General features: G+C 45.3%; 1 protein-coding gene across 5 annotated transcripts in view; it reads left to right on the plus strand.

Moving 5' to 3' along the window:
• Positions 1-23112, plus strand: part of PATJ (PATJ crumbs cell polarity complex component) — a 195674-nt gene that overhangs the window by 95618 nt on the left and 76944 nt on the right. For all 5 annotated transcript variants that reach the window (XM_075832709.1, XM_075832708.1, XM_075832710.1 and 2 more), the window contains one exon: positions 9503-9617. In XM_075832709.1, the coding sequence (XP_075688824.1) occupies positions 9503-9617 (115 nt within the window). The remainder of the gene's footprint in view (positions 1-9502; positions 9618-23112) is intronic.

The following is a 23112-nucleotide window of genomic DNA, read 5'->3' on the forward strand; positions in this document are numbered from 1 at the left end:
GGGCACTGCGGCAGCATCCACAGAGGGCACTGCGGCAGCATCCACAGAGGGCACTGCGGCACTATCTAAAAAGGGGCTGCCCAATCTTGACATGTGTGCTAACTGAGCCGCCGGACTGCATTTAGCGACACTTAGGCTATGTTCACACGGGGTATTTTGCCGAGTTTTTTGACGCGGAAACCACGTCGCAAAAAACGGCCCGAAAATGCCTCCCATGGGAGGCGTCGGCGTCTTTTTCCCGCGAGCAGTAAAACTGCTTCGCGGGAAAAAGAAGCGACATGCCCTATCTTCGGGCGCTTCCGCCTCTGACCTATCATTGACTTCAATGGGAGGCAGAGAAAGCATATTTCGCGCTGTTTTATGCCCGCGGCGCTCAATGGCCGCGGGCGAAAAACAGCGCGAAAAACTCCGCGAAAATTGGCGTGCAGGGAGAGGAATATCTGCCTCAAACTTCCAAACTGAAATTTGAGGCAAATATTCCTCCTGCAAAATACCCTGTGTGAACATAGCCTTAAACTGGAAAGCTGGATTGTTGAAATAAGCACGTGGAGAAATATCTAAAATTTTAAACCTAGCGCTATTATTATAGTAATATAGTGTTATAGTAGTTCAAATAACTAATTGATTAACAATAATTTTGTATTGTATCAAATTTGAAAGTAATGCGGCCCGTCAACTTCCCATTTTTTCTATATGCGGCCCACTTACCCGGCCGAGTTTGAGACCCCTGGTCTAGAGGTCTTGTGCCCCTGGACCCTGTGGCCTTTGAGCTTCTGTCCCAGACTTCAGTGTCTTTATTTTTATTTGTTCTCCTCTCCCTATTTTCAAGTTAGTTTCTGTTCATAGCATGTGGGTGCTCTCTCCCCAATATCCAGCAGCACGGTGCCATATTTGGTCCCCCTCTTCCCAGTGCCCAGCAGCATGTTTGGTACCCTAGTTTCCAGTGGCATGTTTGGTTTTCCTTTTGTCATTACCCTGCAGCATGTTTGGATCCTCTCTTCCCGGCACCCAGCAGCATGTTCGGTTCCCCTCTTCCATTACCCAACAGCATGTATGGATCTGCTCTTCCCAGTACTCAGCGGCATTTTGGGACCTGCTCTTTCCACTGTCTCAGAAGCATGGTTGGTTATGCTCTTTCCCATGCCCAGCGGCATGATTGGTTCCCCTCTTTCCCATGCCCAGCGGCATGGTTGGTTATGCTTTTTCCCATGCCCAGCGGCATGGTTGGTTCCCCTCTTCTCACTGCCATGCAGCATGTTTTAATCTATTCCCAGTGCCCATACGCATATTTGGTTTTCCTTTTCTAGCTGCCCTGCAGCACATTTGGATCTGCTGTTCCCAATGTTCAGCGACATGTTTGGTACCCCTCTTTCTGGTGCCCAGTGGGATTTTTGGTTGCTCTCTTCCCAGTGCCCAGTAGCATGTTTGGTTCCTCTTTTGCCGGTGCCTAGCAGCATGTTTGGATCCCCTCTTTCTGGTACCCAGTGGCATGTTTGGTACCTCTCTTCCCGGTGCCCAACAGCATGATTGGATCTGCCCCTCCGAATGCCCAGTGGCATATTTGCTTCCTCTCTTCCTGTTGTCCAGCGACATGTTTGCCACCCCTCTTTCTGGTCTTTTGTGGCATGTTTGGTTCCCCTCTTCCTGCTGCCCAGCAGCCTGTTGGTGACTGTTCAGGGTCTGTGTCACAGGCTGCACTATAGAACACCTGCATTTGTTTGTTAAAAGCGCAATGTCTTACCTTTCATGCAGTTATGTCCCACTGTGTTTATTTCTATTAAACCCAAGTCGGAGGAGAAGCTAGCTACTTCCTTCCTCATTGTTGCCACAAACTTCATTTTCTAGTTGTACTTTGTATTTGAATGATTAAAAAACTAAAATAACAAAAGACGTATAGCTTTACAGGTTATAAATTAGTGTTTGGTCACGAATACCAGATCATGTTTTACACTCTAAAGCTATAGATCAAGTGTGTCTGAGTGAGAGGGGAGGGGGGAGGGGTGCAGGGTTCTAGCATTGGGATTATAAAAGACTAAAAAAAACCTTGTATTCTTTAATGACAATCCAGTAAGTATCCTTAGTATCCAGCACGTATGCAGATAGGATATGAAATGAAGTCCAAACGGTGCAAGTTCCTCCTGGGACCTGTAGTTCTACGAGGGCTTTCACTGATCTTCCAAAGCTTCCCACTACGAGTAACCTTCACAGGTTACGGATTTTGTACTTTTTATAGGCAGAGGCGTATCTAGGTTCTCCAGCACCCGGTGCAAAGATTCAGTTTGCCCCCCCGAACCTCTTTCCCGACATCTCCTTCCCCCTAGCCAGGTTTGCTTTCTCTACTAATCAATGAGATGTCATTTTTTTCCATCTTTTTTTTTAATGTAACTTGAGCATAAAAACATTTGTACATTTTACAGGGAATGTAGTTATATAAGGAGTTAACATAACGATAAATTAAAAGAAAATAAATAAACTGGTCAATGCCGGACTAAAACAGATTGTATAACTGAGGCTAATGAGACTATATGGGGGCATAATGAGCAGCCTCCTCTTGTAGATCGTGCCGCACTGCCCCCGTGTGGATAGTGCCGCACTGCCCCCGTGTGGATGGTGCCACACACTGCCCCCGTGTGGATGGTGCCACACACTGCCCCCGTGTGGATGGTGCCACACACTGCCCCCGTGTGGATGGTGCCACACACTGCCCCCGTGTGGATGGTGCCACACACTGCCCCCGTGTGGATGGTGCCACACACTGCCCCCGTGTGGATGGTGCCACACACTGCCCCCGTGTGGATGGTGCCCCACACCTCCCCCTGTAGATAGTGCCACACAGCCCCTTGTAGACAGTGCCACACAGCCCCTTGTAGACAGTGCCACACAGCCCCTTGTAGATAGTGCTACACACACACTCCCCTTGTAGATAGTGCCGCACATCCCCTTGTAGATAGTGCCGCACATCCCCCTGTAGATAGTGCCGCACATCCCCCTGTAGATAGTGCCGCACATCCCCCTGTAGATAGTGCCGCACATCCCCCTGTAGATAGTGCCGCACAGCCCCCTGTAGTTAGTGCCACAGTGCCCTCTATAGATAGTCATCCCCCTTGTAGATAGTGCAACACAGCCCCTTGTAGACAGTGCCACACAGCCCCTTGTAAATAGTGCCACACACACTCCCCTTGTAGATAGTGCCACACATCCCCCTGTTGATAGCGCCACACATCCCCCTGTAAATTGTGGCGCACACACCCTCCTGTAGATAGCACTACACCCCCTCTTCCCTGTACATAGCGCCATTGGGTCTCTCTAGGGGAGCATCTGATGTCACTGTCCATTTACAGACAGTGACGTCAGTGAGCGGAATCACCGGGAAAAGCGTCGGCAGCGCTTTGGACGGGGATTCCTCCATACCTCCCAACTTTCCAGTACAACCGATGCAGCACACATAGCAACACATTATAATGCCTTCTAGCTGCCCTCACACAGTATAATGCCTTCTAGCTGCCCTCACACAGTATAATGCCTTCTAGCTGCCCTCACACAGTATAATGCCCTCTAGCTGCCACCATACAGTATAATGACCAGGGGCGTAACTAGAAAAGACTGGGCCCCATAGCAAACTCTTGACCGGGGGCCCCCCGGGTGCCACAAGCAGCCCCCCTTATAAAGAGTGCCCCCTGTAGAATGTGCCATACAGTCGCCCTGTAGACAGTACTATATAGCCCCGCCTATAGACAGTGTCACACCCCGATTGTAGATAGCGCCCCCACCTCCCCCTTGTAGATAGTGCCATATAGCCCTCCTGTAGATATCGCCATAAAGCCCCCACTGTATATAGTGCCACACAGCCCCCCTCCCTTGTATATAGTGCCACACAGCCCCCCCTTAGTAGATAGTGCCACACACAGACCCCTGTAGATTGCGCCACACTCAGCCCCCTGTAGATAGAACCACAGCCCTCCCCCTTGCAAATATAGCCACACAGCTTCCCCTTTGTGTATAGTGCCAGACAGCCCCCCCTTTGTGTATAGTGCCAGACAGCCCCCCCTTTGTGTATAGTGCCACACAGCCCCCCCTTTGTGTATAGTGCCACACAGCCCCCCCTTTGTGTATAGTGCCACACAGCTCCCCCCCCCCCTTGTGTATAGTGCCACAAAGCAATGGCGCATCCGAGAAAGTTGTATCAGCCAGGGAGATGTCAATCAAACATGGAAAGGTGGGTTTGGAGGCAGGACTATGTGACTCTTCAGGATAGCGGCACCGCCCCATGACCCACGAATGAGTAATTAGCATATAGTGTGCGCCGTTTTAAAAATGGATTTTAAAGATTTTGCTGCATCTGAAAAAAACATACAAGGGAATGTTTGGAAATATTGTCAGGTCATGTCTTACCGCATGGTGGAGGTTCAAGGGGTTAGAACTACCAGACAGGTTCCCATGAAATATACAATGAATTGAGAACCATTCCTTCTGCTCTGCAATTTTGTTATTATAAATATATCCTATATATTTACAGATCCAGAACCAAGCTCTGACATATATACAGTACCACAACCAAGCTCAGTACATAAATACAGCACTAGAACCAAGCCCATACATATATGCAGCACCAGAACCAACCTCCGTACATAAATACAGCACCAGAACAAACCTCAGTACATATATACATCACTAGAACCAAGCTCAGTACATATATACAATACCAGAACCAAGCTCAGTACATAAATACTTCCCCAGAACCAAGCTCTGTACATATATACATCCCCAAAACCAAGCTCATTGCATATATACAGCACCAAAACAAATCTCATACGTATATACAGCACCAGAATAAAGCTCCGTACTTGCATACAGCATTAGAACCAAGATCAGTACATATATACAACACTAGAATAAATGCAGCTCAATTTAGTGCAACCCCTGCCGTATAGGTTTGTACGGTGTAAAACTACAGCTCCTAGCATGGCCCGAACAATGGTGAGGATATGCTGGGAGATGCTGTTTCACAAAAAAAAAAATCATACCACCATCATCTCGCTGCAGATCATACAGTGAATACAATACTGATTAGAGGCAGAATAAACATTTACATTAAGTGACTCACCAGTGACGTCTCAGATTCTAGTTCTTTTCTTCTCCCTCTGGTCCAGACAGCTATGATGGATTTCTCCCGGCCACGACCCATTTCTGAAGTTTTCCGCTCCGATGTCTTCAGCTTCTCACTTTTCAAACATTTCTGCACCTATAAATTAAGTTAAAATTCTGAACACCTCTAAATAATAAAGCGCCATACACAGCACCTCTAACTATAATAGCGCCATACACTGTGTCCCTGATTATAATAGTACCATACACTGTGTCCCACACACACACACACACACACACACACACACACACACACCTTGCCCCCTGTACCCCATAGAGCCTCTGTAGATAGTGCCCTCAAAGCCCCCTGTAGATAGTGACCCACATAGAGTCTCTGTAGATAGTGTCCCACATACAAACCCCTGTAGATAGTGCCCACAAATGGACTCCAGAGCTACAAGGCAATAGTGGTAACCACTGAGCCACCGTGCTGCCCTTCATATAACTTCCCCTATAGATAGTGATCCACGTATAGCCCACCTCGGTAGATAGTGTCTCACATATAGCTCCCCGTGTGTATAGTGTCCCACATATAGCCCACCCCTGTAGACAATGCCCTACATATCGCCCCCCTGTAGCTAGTGCCCCACAGGTAACACACCCCTGTATATAGTGTCCCACATATAGCCCACCCCTATAGAAAGGACCCTAAAATGGCTCCCCTATAGATAGTTCTCTACATATAGCTCCCCCTGTATATAGTGCCCCACATTCCCACATATAGACCCCCCTGTATATAGTGACCCACATCCCAACACATAGACCCCCCTGTATATAGTGGCCCACATATAGACCCCCCTGTATATACTGGCCCACATATAGACCCCCCTGTAGATAGTGCCCCACATCTCCACATATAGACCCCCCCTGTATATAGTAGCCCACATATAGACCCCCCTGTAAATAGTGCCCGACATATAGACCCCCTATATAGGGGCCCACATAGACAACCCCCCTGTAGATAGAGCCCCCACTATAGATAATGCCACTCGGTTTTTTATTAGGAAAAAACATACATACTTGCATGATCCCATTCCCGCGCCGTCCGATGGCAATGCAGACCTGCTTTCTTCTGAGCAGGTCTGCTGGAGCTGAACGACGCCAGGGCAAAATGACTTGCCGCGTCAATCAGCGCCTTTCAAGCACGGAAGCGGCGCGATGACGTCATCGCGGCGCTAGCGTAGTTGAAAGGCGCTGAATGGTCGGAACATGCCCGGCCATTCTGCGCTAATGCATGTATTTGTACCTGCATGCTATAGAGGCAGGAACAATTACTGCAAGAAGGGGTGGCTGTCGGTAGTATTGGGGCCCCCTCCGGTGCTAGCGATGCCTACAGGCATGAGACGGCCTTTGTCGCCCGACCCATACTTATTGGAGGCTCGGCGGCGCGGGCCCCGTAGTAGCGGCGCTACCGCTGTAGCAGCCCTAACAGCTGCTAGCGGCACCACAAGGCATATGGGGGTTCGTGTTGGCTGGCGGCACGGGTCCCCTCAAGCCGCAGACCTCGTAGCAGCGGCTACGGCTGCTACTGCGGTAGTTACGCCACTGATAATGACCCTATAGCTGCGACCATACAGTATAATGCCCCCATAGATGCCTCCATACAGTATAATGACCAGACATACCCCCATACAGTATAATACCCATCCAGATGTCCCTATACAGTATAATGCCCACAAATATGCCCCCATGCAGTATAATGGCCAAACAAATTCCCCCTTACATCATAATGCCCCTATAGCTGCTCCCATACAGCATAATGCCCCTATTATGACCCGTACAGAATAATGCCCCTGTAGCTTCCCCTATAGCTGCCCTATACAGTATAGTGACCCATAGTTGCCCCATACAGTAGAATGCCCCCACAGCTGCCCCATACAGTAGAATGCCCCCACAGCTGCCCCATACAGTATAATGCACCCATAGCTGCCCCATACAGTATAATGCAGCCTTAGATACCCCCATACAGTAAAATGGCCCATACAGTATGATGCCCCTAGCGCCAGTGCCCACATAGTGCCACAGTGCTCATGTAGATAGTGCCCACAGTACCCATTTAGATCGCGCCAGTGTCCCCTGTAGATAGTGCTTCTACATAGCGCTACACCCTCTTGAAGATAGCACACCGTCCCTGTAGATAGTGCTAACCCCCCCTCCCCGCCCTGTAAATTGCGCCATTGGGACTCCCTCTAGGAGCGGAATCCCTAGCCAGAGTATAGGCCGGGGATTCCGTTCCTAGATTCTACTGTTCATATATGGACAGTGACGTCACTGTCCGTATATGGACAGTGATGTCAGTGGCTCCCCTGAAGCGGAATGCCCGTTGCCAACGCTATGGCAGGGGATTCCGCTTCTGAATCCCCGTTGCCGATTCCGCTCCAGGAGTAGCCCCTGACTTTACATTTATGGACAGTAACGTCAGGGCTACTCCTGGAGCGGAATCCCCTGCTATAGCTTCGGCAACAAGGATTCCGCTTCAGAGGAGCCACTGATGTCACGGTCCATATATGGACAGTGACGTCAGTGGCTCCTCTGAAGCGGAATCCCCATTGCCGACGTTATGGTAGGGGATTCTGCTTCAGAAGCGGAATCCCCTTTGCCGACGCTATGGCAGGGGATTCCGTTCCAGGAGTAGCCCCTGATGTTACATTTATGGACCGTAACATCATGGGCTACTCCTGGAACGGAATCCCCTGCCATAGCTTCGGCAACGGGGATTCCGCTTTAGAGGAGCCACTGACGTCACTGTCCATATATGGACAGTGATGTCAATGACTTCCCCGGGCACAGCGCTCTAAGTAGCGCTGTGCCCGGAGAGTCCTCGGCGGGCCGAGGAGCTCCCTCCGCTCCTCCGCTCTGAACTAATGCTGAAGCATGGAGCTTATTTGCTTCAGCATTAAGTTCAACTGTACCTGCGCCCGGCCCGGTGCCCACCGCCTGCTGTTTCTCCCAGTTGCTACTGGGGCACATGCCCCGCCTGCCCCCCCCCCATAGCTACGCCCATACTATAGGTTTAAAACCAAAGTATATTGCAACACTTTAGTCTTTTATATTTACATTTGGGGATTGTGGGTTTAACCCTTTGTATACCTGCTCCGGTTTGTGACTTTTAAGAAGTGTGCAACAAGAAACCATAGAAGCACTGTGATTGGTTGCCATGAAACTGAAAGAGGGAGGAAGCTCTGAGTGACCAGATGACAGAAACAGCGGCCCCATGAGAGCGAATATGACTGACAATGGTACCGGCCAGACAGCTACTAGGCAGGAAATGTGTAGAACACAAAGAAAAATAATTGCAGAAGCTTTTACCCAATTATTGCGTTTTGTGATTCTGAAAAATAGGGCAATGTTCCAAACGAAAGAATGGTCGCAGGTCGGAAAGTGTCTGTTGCTTCAGTCTAAGGTGTAATTATAATAAAACTTAATTGAACTTTATTGCTTCTTTTAGTTGCATCTATTACCCATGTGGGCATTTGACCATTTCCAGGCCCGTGTCTGAAAAATGCTCCCAATGTTCTCGTCCTGTTTCTGAACACGAGAGCCGCGCCGGCTTCTTGAGGCAATATATTCCCTTTTTCCATAAGTGCATTTTGCTATTAGCAGTGAGATCTATTACATAATTAAATAAAACCTGATATTTGTGCTCCAAATATAAGCCGCTGTCCTGAGCTCATCCATGTGAAATACAGGACGAGGGGAACGGCCTTTTTAGTTTATTCTCTATAAAATACACAATGTTAAATCATGGCGATTCTCAGAGGTTTTACTGTGCCCGCTGCCTGCGGATCTGCGAGGTAACCGGGGGGGGTTTTCACGTAATGCTTTTTTTTTTCCACGGCTGTAGCCGACATTTTAATGTTCATGGAGATTTGTTGTTCGTGGTATTCATTGTATATATATATATTTTTTTTTAACTTGTATGTGGAGCATTTACTTTATCTTTTTGTTTTCTGGCCATTAATTTGTTTTATTTTATGCCTAGTTTTTCATTTTTTTTCCTATTTAGTGTTTTTTTGTACATGGCTGTAGCACATAAACATTGTAATGGATATTTGTTGTCCTCGTAAATTTTTATCGAGATTGCGTGTATTTCACTCATTTTTTATTTTTTTAAAAAATGTTTTGATTTTTTTAATCTTTTTTTTTCTAATTATTTGCAAATGGCTCCAGCAGAACGCAAATGTTTTAATGGCAATGATGATTTGTCATTTGTTTTGTTTTTCTATTTTAATATGTTTGTTAATGTTTCATGTTTATAGATTTTTTTTCATGTTTTACGTAATATTGCATGAAAATAGAATTTACGGACTGCTACATGAACACCCTTTAATATTCTCCCCTCCGCTGCCATATATAGAGCGTCTCGCCTGTACCTGCCGGCCCTCCGCCACCCATGAAGCTTCCCCCTCCATACAGAGAGTCCTCCAGCCCCGTGACATCTGGATCTGATCCTGAAAATGTGGACAGCGAAGGTAAGAGATGATTTTGTTGTGTTTTTATCCCTCGACGCTTTGATTTTTTTTTTGTATTCCTATTTTTCCTGTGATCATCCAAAAATTTATAGCACAAAGTTCTAGCATTTTCTAATTGTGATTCACAATAATGAACGAGGTTGTTACATTCTTTCCTTTTTTGCTAACATAAATAGTAATATCCTATTCTATCTATCTATCTATCTATCTATCTATCTATCTATCTATCTATCTATCTATCTATCTATCTATCTATCTATCTATCTATCTATTTATCTATCTATCTATCTATCTATCTATCTCATATCTATCTATCTATCTATCTCATATCTATCTATCTATCTATCTATCTATCTATCTATCTATCTATCTATCTATCTATCTATCTATCTATCTATCTCATATAATTTTTCTGACTACAAGTTACATTTTTTAGCTGCAAAAATGGGTTGAAATATTTCTGCACCTCATTAGAAGGCTGTTTAGAGAATAAGAGCAATTATTATTACCTGACATCTTGCGTCCCATTCGCACCTCATGTTCTTTTTACGTTGTATCGGTGTTATGTGAATTATATTAATAAATTCAGCAGTTCTAACCAATCATCTTGTATAAAGCCGTGTATGGACAATCATCTAGTGAGTTTTGTTATCATTTCAGCGACTATCTCACTATATCAGTCCTTTAAAGATACAGGCCAAAAACCTGAAGCTGCACTTCTGACAGGTTCGGATGACTAAGTGTCCGCTTCTTATATCTGTCAGGTGTGGTGTGTTGTCCTGGAGACCTCGTGTGGATATTAATTATCGACTACATGAATGTCCCTACATATTCGCACACATCTGCCACTATTCAAGCCAGGATGTAAATATTGATATAGATCTTGATGTGGATGGTAATTTGGGGCCAGAACTGGTCGGCATGACAACATCGCAATTAACAGAAATCAGAAGAGAACTTGTCATCTCAGCGGTGCAGCCTCAGGCTTTGGGCCTGTAACTTAGAGTGATCATATCTCAGCATAGAAGTAACATATTACAAAGCAGTTTTCACATTTTTAATGTACAATAATTGGTTGTTTATACTCACCCCATCCCATGACAACTATTCTTCAGCTTTGTTCCATCTCTGACATCACAGTGAAAAATCGAAAATTGCTTCTAATAACTTTTCTACCAGACATTTATATTCCTAACCTCTCCCGAACACTGTGACATCGGGTCCTGCGGGTCTCTGACATGCAGGATCCACCTGACATTTATCACATCTAAGTTCACAACTCCGATGTAACAGATCACAGGTGGATCCTGCAGGACCCACAATCACAGAAGCCGTCCGTCCCGCTGACCTGTCTGATTTGGCTTTGAGCCCAAGATACAGCTGCTCTGTATACAGGATGCATAGATTCTGTATCTGAAAAAGTAAAAACATTTTTTTATTTATTTTTTTAAAACAATTACAAAGTTGCTTAAAACACCATAATACAATGTTCAATGGTTTGCATAGCCTTTAAGTTCTATACAGATTCATCACTTCAGCAAGGATTTAGGATTTTATCCATTTTATTCGCTAGCGCTTTGTATGTGTTCATCACAGATTTGCTTGTTTTAGGTTTTTATGGTAAATATGAATCATGAAATCCTGGATTGCATTTTATACCAGTTATGACCAGTAGGTGGCACTGCTTGTAATTGTTTTTGATCAATAATCAAATTTCCAAGTTAACTATTAAACGGTGAAATGTCATTAGAAACCATGCACTTGTAGGCTGTGGAGGGGGCGCGCGTAGGCTGTGGAGGGGGCGCGCGTAGGCTGTGGAGGGGGCGCGCGTAGGCTGTGGAGGGGGCGCGCGTAGGCTGTGGAGGGGGCGCGCGTAGGCTGTGGAGGGGGCGCGCGTAGGCTGTGGAGGGGGCGCGCGTAGGCTGTGGAGGGGGCGCGCGCAGGCTGTGGAGGGGGCGCGCGCAGGCTGTGGAGGGGGCGCGCGCAGGCTGTGGAGGGGGCGCGCGCAGGCTGTGGAGGGGGCGCGCGCAGGCTGTAGAGGGGGCACTCGTAGGCTGTAGAGGACTCTGTGTGCCGCCATGTGGAGCCTTTGTATGGCACCATATTACACACATTCTCTTCTTGTAGCATTGCTTCTAGGGGAGAGTGTCTCTATAATACGGCATTTCATTCAGTGTGTACAGCAGGAGACGTGCATTGTGTCTGCCCTTCACAGAACTGCGATTTAAATAGTATTTGGGCTTGTCACACGTAGCGGAATTGCGGACGGAAAATACGCAGCAGAATACAGCAGCGGCAAAGTGGGTGAGACTTCACAATTCTCATCCACACGCTGCGGAAAAATTCCGAACAGAAATTGACCTGCGGTGCGTATTTATCGGACCACAGCATATAAATTCCTGCAGCGAAAAGTGGACAGAATTGCTGCGTTTTTCAGAGGTCTCCATCTCCTAACATTGTGAAAAACACAGCAATTTACGCACCATTTAGTGCGCTTATTCTGCAGCGGAATGTCTGCTACTTTCAAGGGAATTTCGGACTTTCAACAAAATTTTCTCCAGCAATTCCACTATGTGTGGACAAGCCCATAGGCCTCATGCACACGGCCGTGCCTGTAATCACTGCCCGTGATTGCGGGCACGTCCGACTGTCGACGGCAGCAGACAGCCACCCGCATTTTCGGCCCGTGCTCCCAGGAGCACGGACCGTAAAAAGCAAAAGATAAGACATATCCTATCTTTTGCTGAGACTTTCTACAGCCCGGACACCTTCCCGCAAACATACAGGAAGGTGTCCGCGGTCAATAGAAGTGAATCAGTCCGTAATTCTACGGTCATGTGCATGGGGCCTAAGGCCCCATTCACACGAATGTGTTTTTGCGGTTGCATTTCACCCGGAAATCTGCGGGTGAATTGCGGTCCCATTAGTTTCCATGACCCCTTGCACACGACTGTGGTTTCCACAATCCATGCATTGCCCAGGAGCCTGGACCGCAAAAATATAGGACATGTTTTATTATGGCCTTGTTTTGCGGTCCAGGCTCATAGAAATAAATGCACGCAGCCATGTGCATGGCCCACAATTTTCCGGCTGCCCGCGGGGACACTCCACTGCTGTCCGAGCCGAAAGTGGTCTGCATGAGGCCTTAGACATGGATGTATCAATGGCTGCTTGTTGATTGTATCCAAATGCCAGCATAGTTTTTATTTAGTTTTCTTACTCTGCATGAAGAAAACCCCTGAAAAATAATCAAAAACAGCAGGAAGAAAGATCTATCTATTTAGATTTAACATTTTGTGACTGTAGAACCCAAAGTAAACATTTTCACCTTTGGGTGTCTTTCTTGTTTTCACCACTAGGTGTCACTGTTGCAGAACTTACCATATTTACAGTTCATAGAATGTTGTGGATCGGTTCACTTGTACGTTATTAGCGGATCCGTTATATTCTTACCAGCGGTTTGTGGATTAATAGCGAAAAATTGGATTTTGCTTGGAAAAACTCCCAAACAAGGGGCACTATTGAGTTGGGATGGGGCAGGTTTTGCCACTATTATATGTGCTAGACCTTTATAGCATGAAGATCTCGTCCCTGTCATGTAACAAAACCGCCCTCTCATGCTTATTGATTTTGCAGATATTTAGGATGTGCGTGATGTTTTATATTCTACATTTAGATTTTTTTTTTGCCAATATACATTTATTGGATAACAGACGGTTAATAGTCTATACATACTCAATGTACATTATAACGTGCAGTAGTAATGAAGAGCAGGAATCCTAAAGGGGTTTACCGGTTTCTGGAAATAAAGAATATTTGATGCGGAATAAAAGTTTTTTGTTTTTTTTAAAATTATTATATATATATATTTTTTATTTATTTTTTTTCTGTGTCAATTTCTCACATTTTTCAAGATCTCTGTTTGCTGTCATTCCATGGGAAGCTGCATTGTTCACTTGCAGTGGACACAAATCTGCCCTGGTCATGTGCAGGACGCTCAGGTGCACAGTTCTGATAACTGTACTGTAACAAACCCTACAGCTGTGTGTCCAGCACATAACCAGGGCACATTGTTATCCCTTGGAAGTGAGCAAAGAAGCTTCCCATTGAATGACAGCAAGCAGATATCTTGAAAACCGTGAGGACTTGATACAGAAAGTATATTGGAAACTTGTGTACATTTTCATTATACAAAGAATAACCTTTTATTAGCTACAACTGGAACACCCCTTTAATGAATGTCATTGCCACGGGCAGACGTTGCTATATATAGTCCCGTTAGTAACTTGAGGTGTTACTGGGGTGTCAGGATTTCACCAGTGTTTTGGGGTCTCTGACACCAGTGTTGGAAAATTGTTGTTGGTGCTGGGTTTCCATCCCGCTATCTTTGTTACATTGACTTTAGGGACATGACAACTGTGTACCTCGTATATACCTGTGTACCTCGTATATACCCGTGTAGCTCGTATATATACCCGTGTACCTCGTATATACCCGTGTACCTCGTATATACCTGTGTACCTCGTATATACCCGTGTACCTCGCATATACCCGTGTACCTCGCATATACCCGTGTACCTCGCATATACCCGTGTAGCTCGTATATATCCGTGTACCTGGCATATACCCGTGTACCTCGTATATGCCCGTGTACCTCGTATATACCAGTGTACCTCGTATATACCCGTGTACCTCGTATATACCCGTGTACCTCGTATATACCCGTGTAGCTCGTATATACCCGTGTAGCTCGTATATACCCGTGTAGCTCGTATATACCCGTGTACCTCGTATATACCCGTGTACCTCGTATATACCCGTGTAGCTCGTATATACCCGTGTAGCTCGTATATACCCGTGTAGCTCGTATATATCCGTGTACCTGGCATATACCCGTGCACCTCGTATATACCCGTGCACCTCGTATATACCCGTGTACCTCGTATATACCCGTGTACCTCGTATATACCCGTGTACCTCGTATATACCCGTGTACCTCGTATATACCCGTGTACCTCGTATATACCCGTGTACCTCGTGTATATACCCGTGTACCTCGTGTATATACCCGTGTACCTCGTGTATATACCCGTGTACCTCGTATATACCCGTGCACCTCGTATATACCCGTGTACCTCGCATATACCCGTGCACCTCGTATATACCCGTGTATCTTGTGTGTATATACCTGTGTAGCTCGTGTGTATATACCTGTGTAGCTCGTGTGTGTGTGTGTATACCTGTGTAGCTCGTGTGTGTGTGTGTATACCTGTGTAGCTTGTGTGTGTGTGTATACCTGTGTAGCTCGTGTGTGTGTGTGTGTGTGTGTGTATACCTGTGTAGCTCGTGTGTGTATATACCTGTGTAGCTCGTGTGTGGGTATACCTGTGTAGCTCGTGTGTGTGTATACCTGTGTAGCTCGTGTGTGTATATACCTGTGTAGCTCGTGTGTGTATATACCTGTGTAGCTCGTGTGTGTATATACCTGTGTAGCTCGTGTGTGTATATACCTGTGTAGCTCGTGTGTGTATATACCTGTGTAGCTCGTGTGTGTATATACCTGTGTAGCTTGTGTGTATATACCTGTGTAGCTCGTGTGTGTGTGTGTGTATACCTGTGTAGCTCGTGTGTGTGTGTATACCTGTGTAGCTTGTGTGTATATACCTGTGTAGCTCGTGTGTGTATATACCTGTGTAGCTCGTGTGTGTATATACCTGTGTAGCTCGTGTGTGTATACCTGTGTAGCTCGTGTGTATATACCTGTGTAGCTCGTGTGTGTGTGTGTATACCTGTGTAGCTCGTGTGTGTGTGTGTATACCTGTGTAGCTCGTGTGTGTGTGTATACCTGTGTAGCTCGTGTGTGTATATACCTGTGTAGCTCGTGTGTGTGTATACCTGTGTAGCTCGTGTGTGTGTATACCTGTGTAGCTCGTGTGTGTATATACCTGTGTAGCTCGTGTGTGTATATACCTGTGTAGCTCGTGTGTGTATATACCTGTGTAGCTCGTGTGTGTATATACCTGTGTAGCTCGTGTGTGTATATACCTGTGTAGCTCGTGTGTGTATATACCTGTGTAGCTCGTGTGTGTATATACCTGTGTAGCTCGTGTGTGTATATACCTGTGTAGCTCGTGTGTGTATATACCTGTGTAGCTCGTGTGTGTATATACCTGTGTAGCTCGTGTGTGTATATACCTGTGTAGCTCGTGTGTATATACCTGTGTAGCTCGTGTGTGTATATACCTGTGTAGCTCGTGTGTGTATATACCTGTGTAGCTCGTGTGTGTATATACCTGTGTAGCTCGTGTGTGTGTATATACCTGTGTAGCTCGTGTGTGTATATACCTGTGTAGCTCGTGTGTGTATATACCTGTGTAGCTCGTGTGTGTATATACCTGTGTAGCTCGTGTGTGTGTATACCTATGTAGCTCGTGTGTGTGTATACCTGTGTAGCTCGTGTGTGTGTGTGTGTATATACCTGTGTAGCTCGTGTGTGTATATACCTGTGTAGCTCGTGTGTGTATACCTGTGTAGCTCGTGTGTGTGTGTGTACCTGTGTAGCTCGTGTGTGTGTATACCTGTGTAGCTCGTGTGTGTATATACCTGTGTAGCTCGTGTGTGTGTGTGTACCTGTGTAGCTCGTGTGTGTGTATATACCTGTGTAGCTCGTGTGTGTATATACCTGTGTAGCTCGTGTGTGTATATACCTGTGTAGCTCGTGTGTGTGTATACCTGTGTAGCTCGTGTGTGTATATACCTGTGTAGCTCGTGTGTGTATATACCTGTGTAGCTCGTGTGTGTATATACCTGTGTAGCTCGTGTGTGTATATACCTGTGTAGCTCGTGTGTGTATATACCTGTGTAGCTCGTGTGTGTGTATATACCTGTGTAGCTCGTGTGTGTATACCTGTGTAGCTCGTGTGTGTATATACCTGTGTAGCTCGTGTGTGTATATACCTGTGTAGCTCGTGTGTGTATATACCTGTGTAGCTCGTGTGTGTGTATATACCTGTGTAGCTCGTGTGTGTGTGTATACCTGTGTAGCTCGTGTGTGTGTATACCTGTGTAGCTCGTGTGTGTGTGTGTGTATATACCTATGTAGCTCGTGTGTGTATATACCTGTGTAGCTCGTGTGTGTGTGTATACCTGTGTAGCTCGTGTGTGTGTGTATACCTGTGTAGCTTGTGTGTATATACCTGTGTAGCTCGTGTGTGTATATACCTGTGTAGCTCGTGTGTGTATATACCTGTGTAGCTCGTGTGTGTATATACCTGTGTAGCTCGTGTGTGTATATACCTGTGTAGCTCGTGTGTGTATATACCTGTGTAGCTCGTGTGTGTATATACCTGTGTAGCTCGTGTGTGTATATACCTGTGTAGCTCGTGTGTGTATATACCTGTGTAGCTCGTGTGTGTATATACCTGTGTAGCTCGTGTGTGTATATACCTGTGTAGCTCGTGTGTGTATATACCTGTGTAGCTCGTGTGTGTATATACCTGTGTAGCTCGTGTGTGTATATACCTGTGTAGCTCGTGTGTGTATATACCTGTGTAGCTCGTGTGTGTATATACCTGTGTAGCTCGTGTGTGTATATACCTGTGTAGCTCGTGTGTGTATATACCTGTGTAGCTCGTGTGTGTATATACCTGTGTAGCTCGTGTGTGTATATACCTGTGTAGCTCGTGTGTGTATATACCTGTGTAGCTCGTGTGTGTGTATACCTGTGTAGCTCGTGTGTGTATATACCTGTGTAGCTCGTGTGTGTATATACCTGTGTAGCTCGTGTGTGTATATACCTGTGTAGCTCGTGTGTGTATATACCTGTGTAGCTCGTGTGTGTGTATATACCTGTGTAGCTCGTGTGTGTATACCTGTGTAGCTCGTGTGTGTATATACCTGTGTAGCTCGTGTGTGTATATACCTGTGTAGCTCGTGTGTGTATATACCTGTGTAGCTCGTGTGTGTGTATATACCTGTGTAGCTCGTGTGTGTGTGTATACCTGTGTAGCTCGTGTGTGTGTATACCTGTGTAGCTCGTGTGTGTGTGTGTGTATATACCTATGTAGCTCGTGTGTGTATATACCTGTGTAGCTCGTGTGTGTGTGTATACCTGTGTAGCTCGTGTGTGTGTGTATACCTGTGTAGCTTGTGTGTATATACCTGTGTAGCTCGTGTGTGTATATACCTGTGTAGCTCGTGTGTGTATATACCTGTGTAGCTCGTGTGTGTATATACCTGTGTAGCTCGTGTGTGTATATACCTGTGTAGCTCGTGTGTGTATATACCTGTGTAGCTCGTGTGTGTATATACCTGTGTAGCTCGTGTGTGTATATACCTGTGTAGCTCGTGTGTGTATATACCTGTGTAGCTCGTGTGTGTATATACCTGTGTAGCTCGTGTGTGTATATACCTGTGTAGCTCGTGTGTGTATATACCTGTGTAGCTCGTGTGTGTATATACCTGTGTAGCTCGTGTGTGTATATACCTGTGTAGCTCGTGTGTGTATATACCTGTGTAGCTCGTGTGTGTATATACCTGTGTAGCTCGTGTGTGTATATACCTGTGTAGCTCGTGTGTGTATATACCTGTGTAGCTCGTGTGTGTATATACCTGTGTAGCTCGTGTGTGTATATACCTGTGTAGCTCGTGTTTGTGTATATACCTGTGTAGCTCGTGTGTGTATATACCTGTGTAGCTCGTGTGTGTATATACCTGTGTAGCTCGTGTGTGTATATACCTGTGTAGCTCGTGTGTGTGTATACCTGTGTAGCTCGTGTGTGTGTATACCTGTGTAGCTCGTGTGTGTATATACCTGTGTAGCTCGTGTGTGTGTGTGTGTGTGTGTGTATATACCTGTGTAGCTCGTGTGTGTATATACCTGTGTAGCTCGTGTGTGTATATACCTGTGTAGCTCGTGTGTGTATACCTGTGTAGCTCGTGTGTGTATATACCTGTGTAGCTCGTGTGTGTATACCTGTGTAGCTCGTGTGTGTATATACCTGTGTAGCTCGTGTGTGTATATACCTGTGTAGCTCGTGTGTGTATATACCTGTGTAGCTCGTGTGTGTATATACCTGTGTAGCTCGTGTGTGTATATACCTGTGTAGCTCGTGTGTGTATATACCTGTGTAGCTCGTGTGTGTATATACCTGTGTAGCTCGTGTGTGTGTATATACCTGTGTAGCTCGTGTGTGTGTGTATATACCTGTGTAGCTCGTGTGTGTGTATATACCTGTGTAGCTCGTGTGTGTGTATATACCTGTGTAGCTCGTGTTGTGCTATTGGTATTTGGCCATATATTGAGGATAACTGTTGGCCAATCACAATGCCGGCATCAAAGGGGCTTTACAAGTTTATGCAAATAAAACGTAATAATGTGCTGCAACTTTCTATACTATACTTTTGTTTTTCAATTCCTCATTATTTTCAACATCTCAGCTTGCTGTTAGTGAATGGGAACATTTTTCTACATATCTAGAGGCTGAAAACCTGTACAGATCCTGATATTTCTCACAGCTGAAGATTTGCTACAATTGTATCGAGGCTAGATAATCCTCTGTGAACTAAACAATGTGGACTCCAGGCTGATACATTGTACCTGCACTGATACATTGCAACAGACTGTCAGGACAGGAGAGAGATTTGTGCTGCGGATGTGTTGAGCTGTCTGGACTAGGCATAATTGTAGCAAACTCTCAGCTATGAGAAGTTGCAGGCCAGTACAGAAGAAGAATATTCCTATTGACTGACTGCAAGCAGAGATCTTGAAAACTATAAGGAATTGAAACAAAGTATATTGGAAAGTTGCGTACATTTTCGTCGTACAGCAAACAAGCTTTCTTTACATAAGACTGGACGACGTCTCCATTGACTCTTGTGTATTGGAGTCGCTGATCCCCCTGAGACTCTGTGACCGGCCCCTGCGGACCCCCTGGTATTGATCCTGAGTGATGGCGTTCCTATGCAGGCGCTGTAGCAGCTGGGCTGATGTCGTCTCTGTGGGTCAGATGCTGCGAGACGCCACTTGCTCCTCACACGTACTTTACTAGTTACACTCCATCTGCTGACAGACGAGCCAACGAGCCTTTGTGCCTCCTCTTCACGTTTGTCTAATTGATCACATCCCGCAGCAGAGGAAACACATTTGTCGGCTTAGGGGAAAAAATAAGAGGCCCAAGGTCATCGGAGGAAATCGGGGTCTTGCTGGAGAGAGCGGATTGTAGGGTAAAGACGCCCGTCCAGCCATGCAGTCGCGCTGAGCTGTGTCAGCGATGGTGCAGGGGGGGTTCCCAGGTAAGAGCCGGCGTATCCCATCTGCGTGATATTAGAAATTGCACCAGCTTTAATGTGCGGGAGTCTAAATTCCCCGGAGTGGGAATATTTGCGTTGTGATGTGGTTAATTAACAATTACCGATGTAGCAGAGCTGAGGTGGTTGGATGTAGCTGAAGCTGTACTTGCCATTTAAGTCCCCAAGGGCCGCATGGTTTGTGCTTAGTGCAATCTGAGATTGTTACCGGTTTAGTCATTAAATGTTCCATCGTATGTAGTAGAGCTGAACGTGTCATTTATGCAGACAGCAGGGTTATAAACGAAGATTTGACATACGCAATCATGGCTTGTAGCAGAGCTGAGCCTTTCCTTTAAGTCTTTGGGACCGTATGGTTTGCGAGCATTGATTACTCTTATATTGTTATAGGTTTAAGCATTATTATAGATGTAGCAGTGCTGAGTTTGTCATTGGGGCTGCAGTAAGGTTACCTGCAGTACAATATAGAATCACAGATTGCGGAACGTTTTGGGATCACCATGAGATGTCGCAAATAACGAAATCGGCACCTCTACATCTGTGCCTTTAGACCTATGTAAAATCACAGCTCTTCGGATCTGCTATAGATGGGTTATGTCAGATGTAGTTGTGAGGAATTTGTCATTTAGATCTTGGGGGCTGCAGTAGGATTTCCTGCAGCCCAGTGTAAAACCACAGATAACACATGATATCACCATGAGTCACGTGACTTAGGACCAAATGTACAGGTGTAGCAGAGCTTAGATAGTCAGATGTAAGGGAGCTGAGTTTGTCATTTGACTCTGTAAAGCTCGCACATATCACATCCTAATGTTACCATAAAATGAGGTTAAAAAACTTCAACTCGATCTGTATTTGCAGTCCTATGTAAGTTGCTGTTTTTAAACTGCAGCAGTACGAGTTTGTTCTTTAACTCTCTGGGGTTGGAGTCGTTTTACTTGCAGTCCTATGTAAAAGCACAGATGGTCCAGCTAATTATCAACAGACGTTGTGCCAAACTCTGCTACATCTGTACTTGCGTTAGTATCTAAACCATAGGTTACACTTCCAAAGAAAAGCAGATTTTCTTTTCAGATATAGCAGAGTTGAGTTCATTACTTTGTTCATATCATTACATAGGACCGTGGACGAACCAGCCAATGCCAATTATGTGCAAACAAAGAATTAAATGACAATTTCAGCCCTGCTACAACTCTGCCTCTGTTAAACCCCCTGTTATCAAACTTGCCTCACCTTAGAGATGTAGGAAAGTTGAGTTTGTCATTTGGCTTTTAAATGAAATTATGTCTTATCTGTGGTTTTGTAAATCATTCAGCACCCAAAAAGTTCAATGACAAGCTCCACTCTGCTACATCTGTGCCTCTGTTAACCCCCTGTTGTTAAACTTGCCTCACCTTTGCGATGTAGTAGAGCTGAGTTTGTCATTTGAAATATCTTAAAGTGAAATTATGTCTTAGGTGTGGTTTTTCGAATTTTGCAACTCCAAAGAGTTCAATGACAATCTCAGCTCTGCTACGTCTGTACCTGTATTCCCTTCTTACAGAGTGCGGTCATGTGTCCAAAAGTGACCTGTATAGAAAGTGCATTATTGTTGAATTCCATTTCTTATACTATACAGATGAATGAGGGGAGGCGGTGGGGTCTGATATTTTCACTGAGGAACCGGCAGCAGGATGAATGTACGCAGCTCTATGGCTAAGAAGAATTTATAACTAATCATATTTTTAATTTAGAGATGCCTTAGAGGGCCGGCGCACAATGCACGGAGACTGGAGGATGGGGGGGGGGGTTTAATTAGAAATATCCTTCTGCTTGAAACCTAGACAGTCTGGTTTTAACCTGCAGTTTATCTTCTCTCTATTTGTTGTGCAGTTGAATGCAATCTATTGTTCCCTGTTATCAGCTATGGAGCTGTAGTGTAAACTGAAAGATCATTCCCGACCCCATCACTACTTTATGTCCCATATCTACAATTCTGAGACCCTCCACATGTATGTTTATGACTGATGTCTTATAACGCTCCAGTACTATAATAAGCATCTTAGGTATTCTCCTAATATCCTAATGAAACTACAGATCCCAGCATGCCCTGAGAGCCGCAGTGAATATATTATGGTGTCTGTCTTTATTTCATTGGGACCTTCAGAGTGAAATCTGTTGAAGTTTTAGCTGAAATAAATGGACAGTTAAATATTCTGGCTGCCTGCAGCCACCACCAGGGGGAGCTAAGGAGCTGTGTACATGTCCTAAACGCAGTGATAACACAGAATGCAATAAGCTCCCTCTAGTGGTGGCTGCATGTGGCACATGCCCGGCCTCCGCTCCATTCAAACTCCTAGCAGCTGTCCCAGCAGTCAGACCACCATCGGTCCAGCATCTTCCACCTAACCAGTGGATAAGTGAAAAATGCCGGAGGCTGGAATATCCCTTTAACTCTTTATATAGAGTATTTGGAGTTTTGTATCAGCAAAAAACGGAGCTCCGATTGCTATAAAGATAAACATAAATTATGAGATTATTCAGCACAGAATTTTGGACCTAAAAATGACGTGATAAAAGATGGAGATTCACTTGAAGGACGATTCCTCTTCTAGTTTTAGGTAAATAAAGTGTAATACTTGTATAATGGAAAGTTCTGCAACTTTATACAATTTTTTTCTTTTTAATTTCTCACCATTTTCCAGATCTCTTGCTTGCAGTCAGTGAATGGGAACATTTTTGTTTATATTCAGAGGCTAAAACCATGTACAGATCTATTACTTTTCACAGCCGATGGTTTGCTACAATTGTATCCATTCTGAAAAACTCTCTGTGAGCTAAACACATCCGCAGCACAAATCTCTCTCCTGTCTTAAGTTTGATACATTTTACCTGCATTGATACATCGTATCAGCCCGGAGTCCACACTGTTTCCAACATATAGGATTGGAATGGAAATGTTCTTATTAACATTCAGAGGAACAGCCGTTCTGACCTCGTCTTGCTCACGCAGATGATGGGTTTGTTGCAATATATCAGTGTTGGTGATCTTCTCTGAGATAAAAGCAAAAGCACCAAATCTATCTCGTCTTGAAGCCCTTCCCTACACTGAAACATTGTAGCAAACTGTCAGCAATGTGAGAACTAGTAGGTCACGATGGGTAAGCCTCTGAACGATAACAAGCATGTTCCCTTTCACTGAAAGCAA

The sequence above is a fragment of the Rhinoderma darwinii genome, chromosome 7, assembly GCF_050947455.1.
Source record: "Rhinoderma darwinii isolate aRhiDar2 chromosome 7, aRhiDar2.hap1, whole genome shotgun sequence".
Classification (NCBI taxonomy): Eukaryota; Metazoa; Chordata; class Amphibia; order Anura; family Rhinodermatidae; genus Rhinoderma; species Rhinoderma darwinii.